The sequence below is a fragment of the Barbus barbus genome, assembly GCF_936440315.1.
Source record: "Barbus barbus genome assembly, chromosome: 25".
In the NCBI taxonomy this organism is placed as follows: Eukaryota; Metazoa; Chordata; class Actinopteri; order Cypriniformes; family Cyprinidae; genus Barbus; species Barbus barbus.
The window spans coordinates 22,061,030-22,079,611 of NC_136753.1; the positions used below are offsets into that span (position 1 = coordinate 22,061,030).

At 35.3% G+C, this 18,582-nt stretch overlaps 2 protein-coding genes across 4 annotated transcripts in view; one reads left to right on the forward strand and one right to left on the reverse strand.

Annotated features, from left to right (window-relative positions):
* Positions 1–8,279: 8,279 nt before the first annotated feature.
* LOC306844427 (ectonucleoside triphosphate diphosphohydrolase 8-like) lies at positions 8,280–16,705 on the forward strand. 2 transcript variants are annotated; one of them, XM_079376545.1, is made up of 10 exons: positions 8,280–8,492; positions 8,765–8,899; positions 10,828–10,945; positions 11,233–11,383; positions 11,556–11,715; positions 12,955–13,185; positions 13,347–13,613; positions 14,546–14,656; positions 15,092–15,226; positions 15,757–16,705. In XM_079376545.1, the coding sequence occupies exons 2-10, from the start codon at positions 8,774–8,776 to the stop codon at positions 15,949–15,951; spliced, it is 1,494 nt and encodes a 497-aa protein (XP_079232671.1). In that variant the 5' UTR covers positions 8,280–8,492; positions 8,765–8,773; the 3' UTR covers positions 15,952–16,705. The 2 variants fall into 2 exon arrangements, with proteins under 2 accessions (XP_079232671.1, XP_079232670.1); XM_079376544.1 differs by lacking the exon at positions 8,280–8,492 and having other exon boundaries at positions 8,563–8,899; positions 15,757–16,381.
* The window catches only part of LOC306844412 (uncharacterized protein), a 30,245-nt gene continuing 25,814 nt past the window's right edge, over positions 14,152–18,582 (reverse strand). Inside the window, exons 3-11 of one of the 2 annotated variants that reach the window (XM_079376512.1) lie at positions 18,446–18,516; positions 18,247–18,356; positions 18,044–18,160; positions 17,579–17,660; positions 17,385–17,499; positions 17,189–17,287; positions 17,020–17,096; positions 16,797–16,919; positions 14,152–14,820 (exon numbers count right to left, since the gene is read on the reverse strand). In XM_079376512.1, coding sequence (XP_079232638.1) covers positions 16,835–16,919; positions 17,020–17,096; positions 17,189–17,287; positions 17,385–17,499; positions 17,579–17,660; positions 18,044–18,160; positions 18,247–18,356; positions 18,446–18,516 — 756 coding nt within the window. In that variant the 3' untranslated portion in view covers positions 14,152–14,820; positions 16,797–16,834. Of the gene's footprint in view, positions 14,821–16,264; positions 16,920–17,019; positions 17,097–17,188; positions 17,288–17,384; positions 17,500–17,578; positions 17,661–18,043; positions 18,161–18,246; positions 18,357–18,445; positions 18,517–18,582 lie in introns of those variants that run through there. The other variant, XM_079376511.1, reaches the window with a different exon arrangement.

Sequence of the window (18,582 nt, forward strand, 5' to 3'; positions counted from 1 at the left end):
TGTCAACACCATCAGATGTCACCACCGTCAGATTTTGTGTTCCAAAAATACTTAAATGTGACTCTAGAATAAAAGCTTTATGAACAATAAGATACTCACTGTTTGTTGTGTTTGTTTTAATACAGTAATTGATTGATTCAATGTATTTGATAGTTAAAATGAATAGAAATTCAGGTTTTCATCACCACTGTCAGATGTGTCACCTCCGTCAGAGATTAGATTAGATTAGATTCAACTTTATTGTCATTTATGCAGAGTACAAGTACAGAGCTAATGAAATGCAGTTAGCATCTAACCAGAAGTGCAAGAATATAGTGTTTTATATACATATAAGTGCAGAGTAAGTGAAGATATGATTTACAGAATGTACAGTGGAATTGCTATATACAGTATTGAGCAGAGTATATACAGAATATAAATAGGAATGCAATGTAGGGATTGTATGTACATTATGAACAGAGCAATGTAGATTATATAGATTACAGATTATATATACACATTATGAACAGCAGAAACGTGAGAACAGTGTTAATAAATAAATACAGCTGGATGAGTGTGCAAAGTATTGATAGAACAATGTATTCTATGCAAAATAGCAGTAGTGCAATATTTTATAGAAATAGTTTACTGTGCTTTGTACAGTAACAACTTTAGACAGTTTATATTGTAATAACTTTAACAATGTGCAGTCTGTGCAAAATATGAGTAGTGCAAATGTATGTGTGTAAAGTACTGTGACCAGTGCAGTAATAAGCAGGTGCAGGTTAGATTGGTGGTGTGGCGTTCAGAAGTGTTACAGCCTCGGGGAAGAAGCTCTTCCTGAGCTTACTAGTGCGAGAGAGCGTAGGCACCTGTAACGCCTGCCGGATGGAAGGAGGGTGAAAAGTCCATGGTTGGGGTGAGAGGCATCCTTGATGATGTTTCTTGCCCTGCCCAGACAGCGCTTATGATAAATGTTCTCAATGGAAGTTAACTGGGTGCCGGTGATCCGTTGAGCAGTTTTCACCACCCGCTGGAGTGCTTTGCGGTCAGATGCGGAGCAATTGCTGTACCATACTGAGATGCAGTTCGTGAGTATGCTTTCAATGGTACAGCGGTAGAATTCCACAAGGATCCTGGGATTCAGGTGAACTTTCTTAAGACTCCTTAAGAAGTTCTTTTTGACCAGAGTGGAAGTGTTATGGGACCAGGTGAGGTCATCAGAGATGTGGATGCCAAGGAACTTGAAACTCGACACACGCTCCACTACAGCTCCGTTGATGTAGATGGGTGTGTGCAGGGGCGTAGATTACGCGGGGGACGCGGGGGACGTGTCCCCCCCACTTTTTATAAAAAGTAAATTCGTCCCCCGCAATTTTTCATTGGACAGTTGTGTTCTCGATATGTTGAGGTTTTAATGGAGCAATGTATAGACCATTTCACGGACGTAAACAATAACAAAGGCGTTGGAGCGCTACTGCGCATGTCTGGTCCTGAAGCATTTCCGGTAGCGCCATTTTAAAATCTCAGATCTATAAAAACCTATAACTAGCGCAAGCGCATCCCTTTTAAGCCTAGCGAAAACGCAAGTTAGGTATTTAAAAAAAAGAATAATAATAATTACCCTTTAAATATGACAGAGAACATTAAAAGTACTGTTCCGGACGGCTCTGATTGATGCTGTGTGCGTGTACACGAGAGATGGCGTTAAACGCGTATCGCAGTCTGGATGCTTACAATTAACTCCTCAGAAGTTGGGATCATTTGTTTGTACGATGGATGACATCAGTCTTATGTTCGGTTAAACTGAAGCAAGACAAACAGTGTTACTTACGATCTTATCTTGGTGTGTGCTAAGATGTCAGGGGAGGTTTTTGGTGGACATTGCACTTGCATTGCTGGGTCAGTCTGTATGTCTACGCGTTCATTTTTATTTGTACAGCGCTTTTCACAATACATATCGTTTCACTGCAGCTTTACTGAACATGAATGTTTATTACAATGCTAAATGAATGCTAATAAACTAAGCACTACATCCCATTATTACTGATTTCAATCGTTTTATAATGTGTGCTTAGTGTGGTCAAGTTTGTTGCTGTGGAACAGTGCGAGAATGCTCTATCTGAGCCATCATGTGGTCATAAATAAACAAGATGAATGCAGTTCAGTGCTGACTACCGTGTTTTGCATAAACCTTTATTAGGTTTTTTTTTTTTAGATAAAGTATAGCCTACATGCAGATTAATAAATGCACACACACGAGTTTATATGTGGGTATGTATGTTTTTATGCACATTTACTGTAAACACACATACAGGTAAAAAGTGTGGCCACTATTAATGTTTTTGAAATAAGTCTCCAATGCTCATCAAGCCTGCATTTAATTGATCAAAAATATAGACAAAAACAGTAATATTTTGAAATATTACAAATTAAAATAATGGTTTTCTATTTTAATATGCTTTAAAGTGTAATTTATTTCTGTGATCTGCAGCTGTATTTTCAGCATCATTTCTCCAGTCTTCAGTGTCACATGATCTTCAGAAATCATAATAATATACTGATTTATAATCAATATTGGAAACAGTTGTGCTGCTTAACATGTTTATAAACTGAGATAATTTTAGTATTCTTTGAATAAAAGAACCGCATTTATTTGTAATATAAATGTTTTGTAACAACATGCACTACTGTTCAAAAGTTTGGGGTCAGTATTTATTTTATTTTTTAAGAATATGAATACATTTATTCATAATTTTTTTTATTGATTTTAAAAAGACACTGTTAGAAAAGACTTCTATAATTTTGAAAATTCCTGTCTGGATTTAATTAATCAATCCTGTATAAAGCATCACAGGTTCCAGAAAAAAATATTAAGCAGCACAATTGTTTCCAACACTGACACGAACCAAATATCAAATCAGCACATTAGAATGATCTCTGAAGGATCATGTGACACTTAAGACTGGAGTAAAGGCTGATCAAAATCCAGCTTTGCATCACAGAAATATAATGAATATTAAAACAGAAAACCGTTTGACAATATTACTGATTTTGTCATAATTTCATCATTGTCAACATCATTTTGTTAAAATAATGTGTCCAGACATTTGACCAGTACTGCATATAAACAAAAGACAGAGACTGTTTCCAGCATATTTATTAACATGTGATCAATATCAAAAGCAGCAGGCTGACCATGAGCAGCTTTGAGTACTACATTACATTTCATCCTCAAGTTCTCAAACACATCTGGGTGTTCATATGGTCACATGTGGTTTGGCACTGTCCTGTCTCCCTGTAGCACTCACTGTCTTAGCTGTCTTACATTACAGATGATGGCTTTCCTAAAGACAAAAGTAGAAAAACAATTATTTTATTTAATGCACAACATTTACAAATAATACTATTATTGTTTAATACATCAGTACATGTTGGAATTAACATTAGACAAGCATAAGTGATGACAAATGTTTACCGTTAGCTTTTGTAAACTACTGCAGTTAACCGTTTCACTATTCAACATTCAAGTGTAGAGAATACATTTCTATAATGTGTTACTCACTGCATTTATCTGCTTACAAGATAGCTAGACAACTAATGAGAACTCATATTTATTTTTTATAGCCTACATAACGCTTGCAATAAAACAGAAATAAAAGCTTGGCCTTTTTCACTTAAAAAGAATCAAAACGCCAGGCGCATATGTAAACAATGACGAAAACAAAATGCTGCATCATACTTGAAGAGTTAACGTAAATAAATACAAAGAATTAGATGGAAAAAACAAGAGCTTGTCCTTACCTCAATGGAAATGTGCGCTGTATATCCTAGTTGCTAGTGTCTATTCTGCTTCTTCACTGCTGCAATCCAGGCGCGTTTCTCGGGCATCTAACCCTTTAATTTCCGATTATTTATAAATTAATGTTAGTTCGAGCCCAGCGGGAGCACCCAACCACCGAACTACAAGGATCTAATTTTAATTTCTACATTTTAAACAGCAGGATTAAATAAATTAATCGCAATCCCACTGTGTATCAAGCGCCTGCCGCCATTGTTTTGAACACTAACCGGAAACGTCCGTGGACCAAAGACGTCACTTCCTTATACCGCCGAATATCCGTTGAAATGGTCTATATAAATGCAGAATGATTTAAAATTCAAAGAGACAAGATATACATGACGTTTACGTTTCCATGGCAATCAGTCACTCAGTTTGTGACGTCACGACATACCCAGGCTCGCGCTGTATGCATCATTCATTAGAGGTCGCGATGAGTTCAAAGCGGCAAGAAACTCTTCACTCCTTTTTTACGAAAAAGTGAAGCAGCGTAAGTTGTCATGTGGTATCCGAATAGTGTTGCACAATGTTGAGTGACTCTGCCTATTGATCTTGTTAAATAATTAGCAAGTTTTGATGTTCATTATATGAAAAAAAAGCTGCCTGGACAAACATGCACTTATTTATTTTCAGTGTATTTTTCCGTAACTCTTTTGTAACGTCTTTTATTTTAACACGTATGTATATTATTAGAACCCTTCAAATAAGAATAAAGATAATGTTGAACTGAGATTTTACAGCGTTTGCAGCATTGTGACACTCTGCCAAATCTACATGATGTATTTCAATCAAGTATGCAAGCACTGATCTGATACAGGACCGATTTTAATTTAGGGCTGCTCTGTCATTATTGCACTAATTTTACTTTTTTATGTGTTGTCAAGAATGAACAAGAAACAGTCAGCCTAGGTTTGTTAGCAGAAGCAGGATGACACACAAGAAAAACACACTTCACAGGTGAGAAGAACTGATAGAGTGGCTTTTAACACCTGGCTGGTTTTACATGGTATAAAATATATTAATACGCAAGCGTTTGTAGGATTATATATGGACCAATCATAGAAAACACATAATTAGTCAAATATAGAAAAATAAAAAATAACATTAGTATGATGAACAACTTCTCAGCTATCATTTTTAACTACAGTAGGTAATTATTAGCTTGCATATTGGTTGTTTATTAGCACTTAAGAACATATTAATTCTGTATTCTTCATGACCATATTCTGCATCCCATAATCCTAAACTTAACTACAACAACTACCTTACAAGCTATTAATAAGCAGTAAATGAAGAGTTTATTGAGGCAAAAGTCATAGTTAATAGTGAATATGTGTTTATCATTCTAAAGTGTTAAAATAATTTAGGATACAAATTATTGGTTATTGTCCAGCAGTGTACTTAATGTGTTATTTTCTTCTGTATGTCACTATTCCCTGTATGTAGATGTTTCAAACACTACTTTATTTGCTATAGACAGAGGCAGAAGTGAATTCAGAGTTGAGAGGGAATGAGGCAGAAAGTTTCAGTGACGCTTCAGAGGTAAAGATTATTTACAGCATTGTCTATGATAAGATATTTCTTTTAACATTGGTGGTGATGGCGCAGTGGATAAGACACATGCCTTTGGTGTGAGAGATCTGTGAGACACCAATGTGTCCCTGAGCAAGACACTTAACCCCTAGTTGCTCCAGAGGCGTGCGACCTCTGACATATATAGCAGTTGTAAGTCGCTTTGGATAAAAGCGTCAGAGAAAGAAAAAAAAAAAAAAAAACATAGACTAATCAGACTAATGTATAATAGAACAGAACAGAATAAAGAAGAATGTGAATGTGCAAGTATCCATTACTGTGTGCCATGTACTCTACATACAACACACATAAAATACAATCTGAAATATGTAAACAATAGTACCCTTATAAGGACATCTTTGTAACTTATACTCAAAAAGGTACCAATATGTACCGTAATGTACAACTATGAAAATTTTTGGGGTAAATAAGGTACAAAGATGTGCTTTTAAGCGTACTGTCCCAGTGACAAGCTGTTGTATTTCTTTCTTTCTTTCTTTTTTCTCTCTTTCTTTCCTTCTGTTTTATAATCATATATAATAATATAATCATAAAGCATATTAAGCAAAAAGGTATGATTAAAAATAAAACCTGTCAATTAGACAAGGGTTAATAAAAAAAAAAAAAAAAAACAACAACAAAAAAAACAGGTATAACACTAGACATTCCGCCCCCCCCCACTTTTGAAATGATGGCTACGCCCTTGGGTGTGTGTGCATGACTCCTAGTCCGCCTGAAGTCCACAATGATCTCCTTTGTCTTCTGGGTGTTTAGTTGTAGATTATTGGTGGCACACCACACAGCCAGGTGCTGCACCTCATCCCTGTAGGCTGACTCATCGTCATCCTTGATCAGACCTACCACCGTGGTGTCATCTGCAAATTTGATTATGGTGTTGGAGCCATAAACAGGAACACAGTCATGGGTGAAGAGGGAGTACAAGAGAGGGCTCAGTACGCAGCCCTGTGGCACGCCGGTGTTCAGGGTGATGATGGAGGAGGAGAGGTTATCTAACTTGACGGACTGAGGTCTGTTAGTCAGAAAATCTAGAATCCAATTGCAGATGGGTGTGCTGATTCCAAGCTGGCTGAGCTTGGAGATCAGCTTGGAGGGGATTACAGTATTGAATGCAGAACTGAAATCTATGAACAGCATTCTCACATGTGTGTTTTGACTGTCCAGGTGGGTGAGGGCAGAGTGAAGCGCTGTTGAGATGGCGTCCTCTGTTGACCTATTGTGGCGATAGGCAAATTGGAATGGGTCCAGTGTAGCAGGGAGACAGGATTTTAGGTGGGATGCAACCAGTTTCTCAAAACACTTGGCAATGATGGGGGTGAGTGCAACAGGACGGAAGTCATTAGGGACCGAGGCAGTGGAGTGTTTCGGTACTGGTACGATGGTGGAGGTTTTGAAGATAGTGGGGACAGTTGTTTGGGCCAGGGACAGATTGAAAATGTCCGTGAAGACCCCAGCTAGCTGCTCCGCACAGGCTTTAAGCACACGACCAGGTATTCCGTCAGGGCCAGCTGCCTTCCGTGCATTCACCTTACGCAGAGTGGAGTAAACATCTGATGTGGAGAGAGTGAGAGGCAGTTCACTGGGTTGATGCTCAGCTTTGAGTGAGATCTCCTTATTATTTTGATCAAAACGAGCATAAAAGTGATTGAGCTCGTCTGGGAGGGAGGCAGAGCTGGAGGGGGGCACAGAGTTAGGTGGTTTGTAATTTGTGATAGATTGTATGCCTTGCCACATACGCCGGGGGTCTGAAGAGTTGAAGTGTTCTTCAATCAATAGAGGAATATTTTGGTAATATTTCATTATGATATTTTATATATGTTGAGGAATTGTTGGTCACATGTAAAAGTGTAATCTATCTGCTAACATGAGAATGTGTTTTGAAATGTTAAAAACATATTGAATGCTATTAAAGATAAAGTTGAAATTATATTACACAGTCCAAGGTAAAAAAGCACATTTTGTTAAAAAATTGGGAGGTTGTATCAAAGCATACCTCAGTAGCTTAGTACATTTAAGATACACAAATCCAGTCATATCATCAATCATAAGTCCAGTATTTTATAACATAAAGTTATTTTGAAAATTGTTTCTACTTGTGTGTTTCGAATATCATGAAAATATAATCTTTTGAGCCCTCTTTTGAATAAAGATCTTTATTTTTCTGGTGTTTTCACAGAAAAAAAAATCTTTGGTTTAGCAGTAAAGCACAAAAATAGTTAATAACTAAGTTGAAAAGATGAGGTTTGAAAATAATAAATAATATATATATAACAGATAAACATACTTCATTAGAAATACTGGCTTCATGTTACTGATTTGCAGTGTATGCTGAGTCAATTTGCTTCAACTTCACTCAAGTTTACTCAACTCTCTTGTTATTTTAAATAATTACTTAAACTTTTCTGTTTTAAACATGTTTATTCTAAGTCTAAATATCATATTTTAACCAGATTCCCTAACATTGTGAAAGAGGTTCATCCAGTAACAATATTCTAAAAATGGTAATAGTAAATAAATAAAAAATAATGGTGCTTTTCAGTAAAATCCGTCTGTGTGAATTTGTGAGTGCTCTATCTACACTGTTAAACCAAGGACTTTAACACAACAGAGTCAAAGAGAGATTGGTTATTAAGTAACAGATGTTATTGGTGAATGAGGTTAGTGCATGCTTTCAGTTCTATTCAGATAAAGTTGTTTATCAGTTCCCACGTATCAGAGGACATCCCGTCAAATTCTTGAAGAAAACTTCCTGAAAATGATTCAACTTGTGACGTAAAAATAAGAGAGAAAATTTGGTCCAATGAAGCGTTAAGGTTGTAAACCTCAGGGTGTGTGTGTGTCTGAGTGTAGTGTTGTACCTAGTAACTGTGTGAAAGAGGAAACGTTAGTGGATGTGTTATGAATGTGTGTAATGAGCTGAAGATATGCTGGGGAAGTGGGAGTGTAACTTCAGTTCTCAGAGATCTGGGCTGGAGTGAAGGTGTGGCGGTATCAACATAACTGACTTCTAGATACGGGCACGTATAGCTACAGTGTGTTCAATAAGAAAGTTCATCCGAACAGGTAAAGCAAAGGGAAGAAGGTAAGACACTTGCTTTCTATCTGTTCTGTTACTTTTATGTGTCTCTACCTGCCAATCAGCTTTAAAACGACACAGATTAATTGAAGATCTCGGTTAATAATTGATTCTCTTGAACTTGTATAACTTATAGACTTGAATAAGCATGTGAAGTGTACACAAAGCTATGACAAATTAATGTGTCTATGTGACGGCTTAACTTTGGCATGCATACAATGAACTTCATATATTTGTGGATCATCCTTGTAGTGCTTATTTGTTTTGTTTTTGGACAGATTGCAGATATGGCAATTCAGATGAAAGCTTTATTGCTGGGTGCTGCATTGGCAGCCGTAGCTTGTACAGCCCTCATCGCTTTGGTTCTTTCTCTTGCTGATCATCAGACTTTGGCTGAGCCATACTCAACACAGGTGCAAAGATGTTTAACATGATGTGCTTTTGTATAGATTTTAATGTGAGGAGTGTGTTTGGCTGTAAAAGTTGAAATACTCATGAATATTTTTCATGTCTGATTGCACAGTTTGTTTATTAAAAGTTGACATTTAAACCTGCATCCGTGAATGCATAGTTCCTATGTGTCATCACATGCACTAGTGATAACATTTTGGCTTCACACAATGTGTCTATTTGTAAGATATTCATGAGTAGAATTTAGAATGTTTTAAGGGCGTACATTTAACTCATATTATTAATAATTTACAATAGAAAATGTTTAAAAACAAACATAAAAAATAACAGTAACACTTTACCACTAACTATACATGTTATCATTTTCAAGTTGCTATTAATGTATTAGTATTTGTTGAAATTAGCATGAACCTAAAGTTATAAATTCGGTAACACTTTACAATGAGGTTCCATTTGTTAACATTAGTTAACTATATTTGTTAACATGAACTAACAATCAATGATAAATTATTTTAATGCATTTATTAATCTCAGTTAATGCTAATTTCAACATCCAATGTATCTGTTAATATTAGTTAATTGACATGAACTAACAATAAACCTTTGTCTTTTTATTAATTAATGTTTAACAATAATAAATACTGTAACAAATATATTGTACATTGTAGTTGAAGAATTAACTTAATCATTAACTATTCAGACCTTACTGTAAAGTGTTAGCATAAATTCTGTAAAAGTATTGTTCATTATTACTTATTGATATCTAATGCATTAACTAATGTTAATAAATGAATCCTCATTGTAATGTGTTTCCAAAATAACTATATGAAGTTACTATATGTGACCCTAGATCACAAAACCATTTTTTGAAATTGAGATGTATACATCATCTGAAAGCTGAATAAATAAGCTGTATGAATGGTTTGTTAGGATTGGACAATATTTGGCTGAGATACAAATATTTGAAAATCTGGAATCTGAGGGTGCAAAAAAAAAAAAAATCAAAATACTGAGAAAACTGCCTTTAAAGTTGTTCAAATGAAGTTCTTAGCAATGCATATTACTAATCAAACATTACGTTTTAATATATTTACGGTAGAAAATGTACAAAATATCTTCATGGAACATGATCTATACTTAATATCCTAATGAATTTTGGCATAAAAGAAAAATCTATAATTTTGACCCATACAATGTATTTTTGGTTATTGCTACAAATAAGCACAAAAGCGACTTAAGACTGGTTTTGTGGTCCAGGGTCACATATGAAGTTACTTTAACTATATGAAGAAAATCTCTAATGAGGTATATGTCAAACATCACCTGAATACACCAGAAAACAGATCTCATAGCATTCGATTGTCAAGAAAGTGTTAACAGAATTGTGAACTGATGCCGATATCTATGGACTTTTATGGTGAACTGTTAGTTTTTATTGTTGGCGTTTTATTCAATTTTAAGAAGAAGAAAAAAAATAACATTTAGATATCAATCTACATATGTGATGGACATCGGTTATGATAATCTTTGGTATATCTCCTTTGAATGCATCTTTAGTAAAACAGCTCCATATTTAACAAAACACATACAAAAGACTTGAACCCAAAATGATCTAACCTGTTTTACAGAATAGATTGTTGTGCATAACCCCATTATGTATTTCACACATTATTATGTAGCCTATGTCCCACAAAACAATGGTAAAAAACTTGACAAATATGTACTTATATCATTTAGGACCACAATTATACCAAACAACAAAATAAATTCTATACAATTCCTCAACTCAAACTATTTTCATTAATCCTATGGTATAATATAAATACAATAAAACATTTTCTCTCAGGAAGTGTGTGTTTCTCTCAGCAAAGCACACCCACTAAGTCAAGTTTCGTCTAAATTTATAGAACTCTTTGTTTGACTTCCTCAGTATGGGATTGTGTTTGATGCCGGCTCCACTCATACGGCCCTTTTCCTGTACCAGTGGCTGGGGAACAAAGAGAACAACACTGGAATAGTCTCTCAGAAACAGAGCTGCGATGTGGATGGTGAGTACAGTGCTGGAAACTTGACCAGCTCTCTGTTCTGTAACTTTATAACACTTTACAGTGATTAGATGTTGTATTAGGCATCAAAGCTGAATCTAATGCATTTACTCAATAGTACTGCATTTACTTTAGGTTTTTCAAGGAACACAGCACAGTTTTAACAGGGCCATCACAAAAATTTGGTCTATAAACAGTTTTTTTTTTTAATAGCTGAGACTCCTGCCCTCTGTGCCAAATGAGAACGCTATACTCATGTTTAAACTGTCAAAACACTTTTATGTTTTTAGGTGATGGCATATCTAGCTATGTCCAGAACCCTCCAGCAGCTGGAGAAATTCTTAAGAAATGCTTGGATGTTGCTAAGGCAGCAGTACCCGAAAGACAGCGGAAAACTACACCTGTGTACCTAGGTGCCACTGCTGGCATGCGGCTTCTTAGGTGATTTATCAACAACTGACTGATGTGTCATATAAATGGAACAATATTTGGCTATATTTGCTAAATATATGGCAAATGTTGGCTATATTTTACATAGATTTTGAAATGATCTTCCTAAGTAGTGTTTTGACTGAGACAACATAACTCTATTAAATGAGCATTGGTTTCACAGCTTACAGAACAAAAGTGTAGCAGATAGCATCCTCGTAGAGGTCACCAAAACAATCCAAAGTTATCCATTTGATTTCCGAGGGGCCAGAATACTCTCTGGAATGGAGGAGGGGGCTTATGGCTGGATCACCATCAATTATCTCTTGGAAAGTCTAATTAAGGTGACTAATGGCATTCCAGCATTGATTAAATTGGGATCAACTGCCTGTTAATGCAGAGTTTTCAAACGTAAAGAACAGTTCTTTTTTTTTTTTACACATTTATTAATTTATTCAAAAAACAAATACAATCCTAATAGACCATGAACTTGCTTGTATAATGAATTCATAAGTTCTCATTTCAATATATAATATTTACTAGCATTTCTGTCTATAGTATTTAATATTTACTTATATTTTTCTACTTTTGAAAACATTAAAAAAATTATTATAAGACACACACACACACGCGCGCGCGCACACGCGCGCACACACACACACACGTATGATTGTTTTGCTATACTTGTGAGGACTTTCATAGACTTCTATTGTTTTTATACTGACCTAACAATATTTTATATTGCCCTACACCAACCCTACCCCTAAACTTAGCCCTCACAGGAGACTTTTTGCATTTTTACATTTTAAGATAAACTTAATTTAGTATTTTTAATAATTTATTTCTCGGCCAAATGTTCTCACAAAGTCAAAAGTCTCAGGCTTTACTATCCTTGTGGGGACATCTGGTCCTCACAAGTATAGTAAATCACACACACACACACACACACGTTTGTTTTTGTGAAAAGTGGGGACATCCCATAGGCATAATGGTTTTTATACTGTACAAACTGTATGTGCTATTGTCCTACACCTAAACTTAGCCCTCACAGGAGACTGTGCATTTCTACTTTCCCCCAAAAAACTCACTCTGTATGATTTATAAGCGTTTTTTAAAGTGGGGACATGGGTCAATGTCCTGAAAAGTCACCTTCACCTTGTAATATCTGTGTCATACCTGTGTCATTATACAAATTTATGTCCTCATTTGTCACAAAAATGCGCGCACACACACACACACACACACACATTTACTAATTTAGTTTTAATTTTTGTATCTACTTTTACAAACTGTTAAAAATCATTACAATGTTTATACATGTGTATAGGAAAATAGTTAGTTACTTAAAATAAATAAATCCATACAAAAATAAAACCATCATCAATGCAACATCAATGCCACAAAGTTATTACCTAATCATTTCTTTATTTGTCATTCTTTCAAAGGCTATTGAACGATGGAAGCTGTAATGCTATATTCATTCTTGCCTTGACTCGATTAGTTCAATCAATCAGCAGTAGAAATGATACCTAATCACGCTTAATGACTGTATCCTGTATGTCAACACTTTTTTTCCCTTGCAGCACACATTTGAGGGTCAGTGGATCCACCCTAAAGCAGGAAAGATCATTGGAGCTCTAGATCTTGGTGGCTCATCAACGCAGATCTCATTCACCCCAAAAGACCCAGTGAAAAACCCAGCTTCAGCTTTTAATCTCCAGCTCTATGGGTACAATTATGAGGTGTACACACAGAGCTACTTGTGCTACGGCAAGGACCAGGCTTTGAGGAAACTTCAGGTCTACCTTCACAAGGTTGGTTTTTAAAGGGTTCACTTACATAATTCAATAGATTATAGGTTTTACCATACTAGTTTTAGCACAATGCATTTACTATATGTAGGTTTGAAAAGAAAGTGTCCAGTAAAAATACAGACACAGCTGAATGTCTGATATGGTGTCTTTGCTTTATCTAGACTGCTGGACCATCATCTATTATCAGTCACCCATGCTACTACGTTGGATATAACATCAATGTTACTTTGGGTGACCTCTACAACTCCCCTTGTGTGGTCAAACCAAACAATTTTAACCCCACGTCTATAGTCAATTTCTCAGGAACGGGTAATTCATCCCTCTGTCTTTCTCTAATGGAGAACATTGTTAACCTCACCGACTGTGCATTTTCACCAGAATGTGGCTTCAATGGTGCCTATCAGCCTCCGGTCAATGGCGAATTCTTTGTGAGTGTTTCTTACTTTATCAAATCATTTTTATTAATTACTAGTAGCATTGGATTTCAGTTAGAAGAAAATAGAGAGGGAGATATGCAGTTAGTTAAACAAAAAACATTTTTCTTATGTATTTTACATGGCCCAATGTGGACATGGAAAAACACAAACACTGCAACAAAATTTTATATACATTGCATAATTTCTGCCACACCATAAGAATTAATATTTTACCTAGGTTGTGAATATGAATTAAATATCTTAAAGGGATAGTTCACCCAAAAATGAAAATTTTGGCATCATTTACACAGCCTCATGTCGTTCCATAGTTTTTCATAGTATTTCTTTGCCTACTATGGAAGTAAGTGGGGACCAACAACTATTTGGTTCTTCAAAAGTCTTCAAAATACCTTCTTTTGTGTTCAACATAAGAAAGAAAAATATACGGGTTTGGAACAACACGAGGGCGAGTAAATGATGACAAAATTTTCATTTTTTGGGTAAACTTTTCCTTTAAGTGATGTAATAAAAGTACTGTGCATCATGAAATAATGTCAAGAAATATATTTATACTAGCGGACTGCACACACAAAGAACACAGGTTTCAATGTAACCAGTTTATATCAATTCTCGAACAAATGACTCTTAAGAGTCAGTTCTTTTTTTTTTTTTAATCATGAAAAATAAAGTCTGATTTCTGACAGAATGATTCTTATTAGGTAACTAAATGAATAACTAAAAAAAATGAGTCATCACTCTGACAAATCCTTTACTCGTCTGAATCTATCAGATCGTTTACTGAATCAAAGCATGCTGAAGCAGCCTACAAGTTACTATTTTAAATAATGTTCACATCAAAATCATCCTCTACTATCCTTTTTGTCTTAATTCCTGTTTCCATGTCTCATAATAAGTCTAACAGCTATATTTAATGTCCATCTCAGGCTTTTTCTGCATACTTTTACACCTTTGAGTTCCTTGGACTTGTCCCAAAAGCTCCCCTGACCCGGGTTCTTTCCACTATTGACACTCACTGCAACAAAACCTGGACCACTGTGAGTCCACAATTACTATTACATTTGACATTTTATAGTAACAAGCCTGGTGAGATGAGAAGTGATCAAGTGAATCACAATATGATTACACGTATCCACCTTATTTTTCAACATGGAAGTAAACAGTTTTCTGTGAATGGGCGAGACTTCCAGCCCATTAGCCGCTGTAGGGAAATAATGATAAGAACAATAACATGCATTAAATTAAGATTACACATTAAAATAATATGGTAAGACACACCAGTTTGCAATATCAAGCAGCAAAACCAGCGGTTTTGAACAGATAAAAATAGCTTGAAGCAAAATCAGACACATTTCATTTACAAATGGCCATGCCCACTCTAGGTGGATAGTATATTTGATAATGTTGGTATATTCTTAAATCCATGTTCATGACTTTTTTTCTGCATTTTTCTCCGTTATTTCGTTCTGCAGCTTACTGCTGAAAATCCAAACATCAAGGCAAAATACCTAAAAGATTATTGTGCTTCTGCTCATTATATTATGACTGTTCTCCTGAAAGGATACAAGTTCAACAACACATGGGATCAAATCTCTTTTGAGAAACAGGTAAGGAACAGTTTCATCTCTTTAAATCCTTCCTTTGCCGTAATGAAGCTGTTCAGTAATATGAATATATAAATTTCATGCCTACAGATCAATCACTTCCTTATTTAACAAATTGAATATGGATACTTAGTGATTCATCGAGACTATAATTTAACCCCAGGTTACTTGTATTGCTCAAGAACACAGTGGAAGTAGATCATAAACTGAAATCATGTGCTCAACCTGATATAAATCAATATATCAGACGACCTCTGCTCCAGCAGTATGAGGAAACCTGTTACTTCTGGGAATCTCCCCGTACACTCCCCGTTTTAACTTAAAATAATTTGTTACCCCGCTGACTTAAAATTTTTAGTTTAGGCAACTTGAAATGTTAAGTTACTCAATGTTAATTTAAGGGACAACTGGAATATTTTAGTTGACTAAAGTCAGCAGGGTAACAAATTATTTTAAATTTTTACAGTGTATATGGCTTTTCACTCAGTATGATGTGGGGATTTGTACTCATATTTATTGTATGTTGGTTACAGGTAGCAGACACAGATGTTGGTTGGACATTGGGCTACATGCTGAACCTGACCAACATGATTCCTTCTGAACGGACCAGAGCGGTGACAGGGGTGCCACACAGTCAATGGGCAGCTCAGATTTTCTTCATCGTATTTGCTCTCTTCCTCAGTCTGCTTATTATAGTCACCCTGTCTGTCTGTGATCTAAGCCACTGAGTTGTGTATCATGAGTGTGTGTGTGTATCCGTGAATATTTATTGCTTATATTTCAGACAACAGATATGACGATCGATAAGCAACTCGAGATGAGACCTCACAAACAAGGAAATAATCTATGCATTCTGACATTAGGGTGACAAAATGAGATGGGATCTCCTTTGTTTTTCTATACCATTCTATACAATTTCTAGCTAAATTTAGCTTTTTGTGAGTTATTTAAGTAGTGTCTTGTTTTTAAGGCTGACTAGTACCTCAATGATTTAGTCTGTGCTAACTAATAATTCATGAAACTGAGTTACAGAGATTTTTTCATTCATTCATAAACTCTTAAATTGTAAGAGTATAGTTTGTTTTATTTGTTTGTATTCATTTTCACTTCCACTTAGCACTTAAAGCACTTAACAGACATTAAATAAATGTATAATTATATTATTACGTGTGAAACCATTATTGTATTTTGTACATATTTATAAAATACAGAAATGACATTCTTCTTAAGCAACAATATATAAGCAGCTTATTTTTTGCCTTTGCTTTTTACAAAGTGTTTGTTCATTACCTTCAAAACTGTAGGGTTGGTAAGATTTTTTTTAAATGTAAAGTCACATAAAAAGTCATTTTTATATAAAATAAACATTTTTTAAAGTTTTATTTATTCCTGTAAGGGGAAAGCTTAATTTATGGAAACTGTTTTAAACTATTTTTTTTTTTCAGGATTCCTTGATAAACAGAAAATAAAAAAACACTTATTTATAACAGTTTGTAACTGTTCTTTACTGTCACTTTTGATCAATTTAATGCATACTTGCTGAATAATATCTGCAAAAAAATATCTTACTAACCCAATGGTCATGCATGTTGTGTGTGTGGGAGTGTGTTTTCAACAGCAACCAGATTTCTTCTGTGCTGGTTCTCTTCTCAGCGTTGTGTGTTTCTCCTTCTGTGACTTGCGCTGCACTAACAACCTAGTAGCAACAAAAAATGAGTCTTTGTGCATGGACAGAAAACACACATATTTAACAAATAATAATTGGTGTGATGGGTTTTGTTCATTTTGAGTCTTACTCTGCAAGACTTCTCATGGATTCTGACACATTCGCCCCAGTTGCAGCACTGCACTCCATGAAATGTATGTTATACTCCTAATGAAGGGAAAATACAACCAAACTTTTAGTAGAAATAAACTTAAGCAAAACAATTAGACAGTACTTTTGGGGTCACAATGAACTCTTACTCCGGCTAGATCCACCCCTTCCTGAATCTGGACTTCACGCTTTACTGCATCATTTTTGTTTCCAAGCAACATCATGATGACATCATCAGGGGCCCTTTCCTGTGTAACATTGTCATAATACAATTTAGGGAAGGGGACGTTTCCATATATTTTGACTAAAATATAAGGAAAATGAAGAAATGAAAACATAAGCTACCCGAGCTTGAGAGATCCAATCTCGTACAGAAATAAAACTCTTTGAACATGCGATTTCATACATGAGCAGAATCCCATCAGCCCTGTGAAACACTTGTGTGGTGATGCTGTGAAACCTTAGAAAGATTTTTTGGAATTAAATAACACCAACAAACATCTTTTTCCATCATGTATTATTTTGTTCTGAGGTCTTACCTCTCTTGACCTGCTGTGTCCCATATTTGCAGTTTAACAGTTCTGTCAGGCAGCGCAACAGTCTGTACACAGGTGTCAACACCTAGGTGCAAAAGAGTATTTACTATCTATGATACGCAAGTTTTTAACAAAGTATATAATATAAAATTTAACATATATAATATAGCTTTTAAAAAAACTAGTTATTCTCTTTGATAAATGCACACATTTATACACTTGGAACTGATCATTATAATTAGGCTGCATTTTTTCATCCTAAAAATTATTTCTATACAGTAAATATGTATCTTAACACTTTTTGCACTACTATTCCATTACTGTTAATACTGTGCAGTATTTTTGACCAGAGCATAATTTTGTCCAGTAATTTTCTCAAAAACATAAAAAAATCTTGCTGACCCAAATTTTTGAATGATAGTGTATAGCTGCTTTAGCATACAAGACTGCCTCCATCGCAACACTCACCAATAGTGGAGCAGTAATCCTCAGTGAACTGGCCTTCATGGAAGCGTCTTATGAAGGAAGTCTTTCCCACACAGCTGTTTCCAACCATGACAACATTAAACTGAACTACTTCGGTATCTGAAACCATATGACAGAGTTTGTGTTTAGATGAGTATTAAACTTTTAGGTATAATTACATGACGATATTTTATCACTTTACTCACTCCTGTTCTTTAAATTTACTGTCTGCTTAGCTCCAGTGGTATCATGTTTTATGATATGGTCTAAAGAAACGAGACCAGCACCGGTGCCTTTTGGAGCAGCTTCTTCATTTCTGGAGAAGGAAAAAGAGAAAAATAAAAAAGTTCAATTATTTTCTTATAACAAAGACATAAAGAACTCCTATATAGCTCTGTGTCATACTTGGCTTCCATGTTCCTCTGCTCAGCAGCTGGTTGATTCTCTGGTTGTAAGGTGAGGCACGGATCACAAACCTTAACAAAACAGACATTCGTTAGTGATTTAAAGTAAATACAATTTCCATTAAAAGTACAAAATAT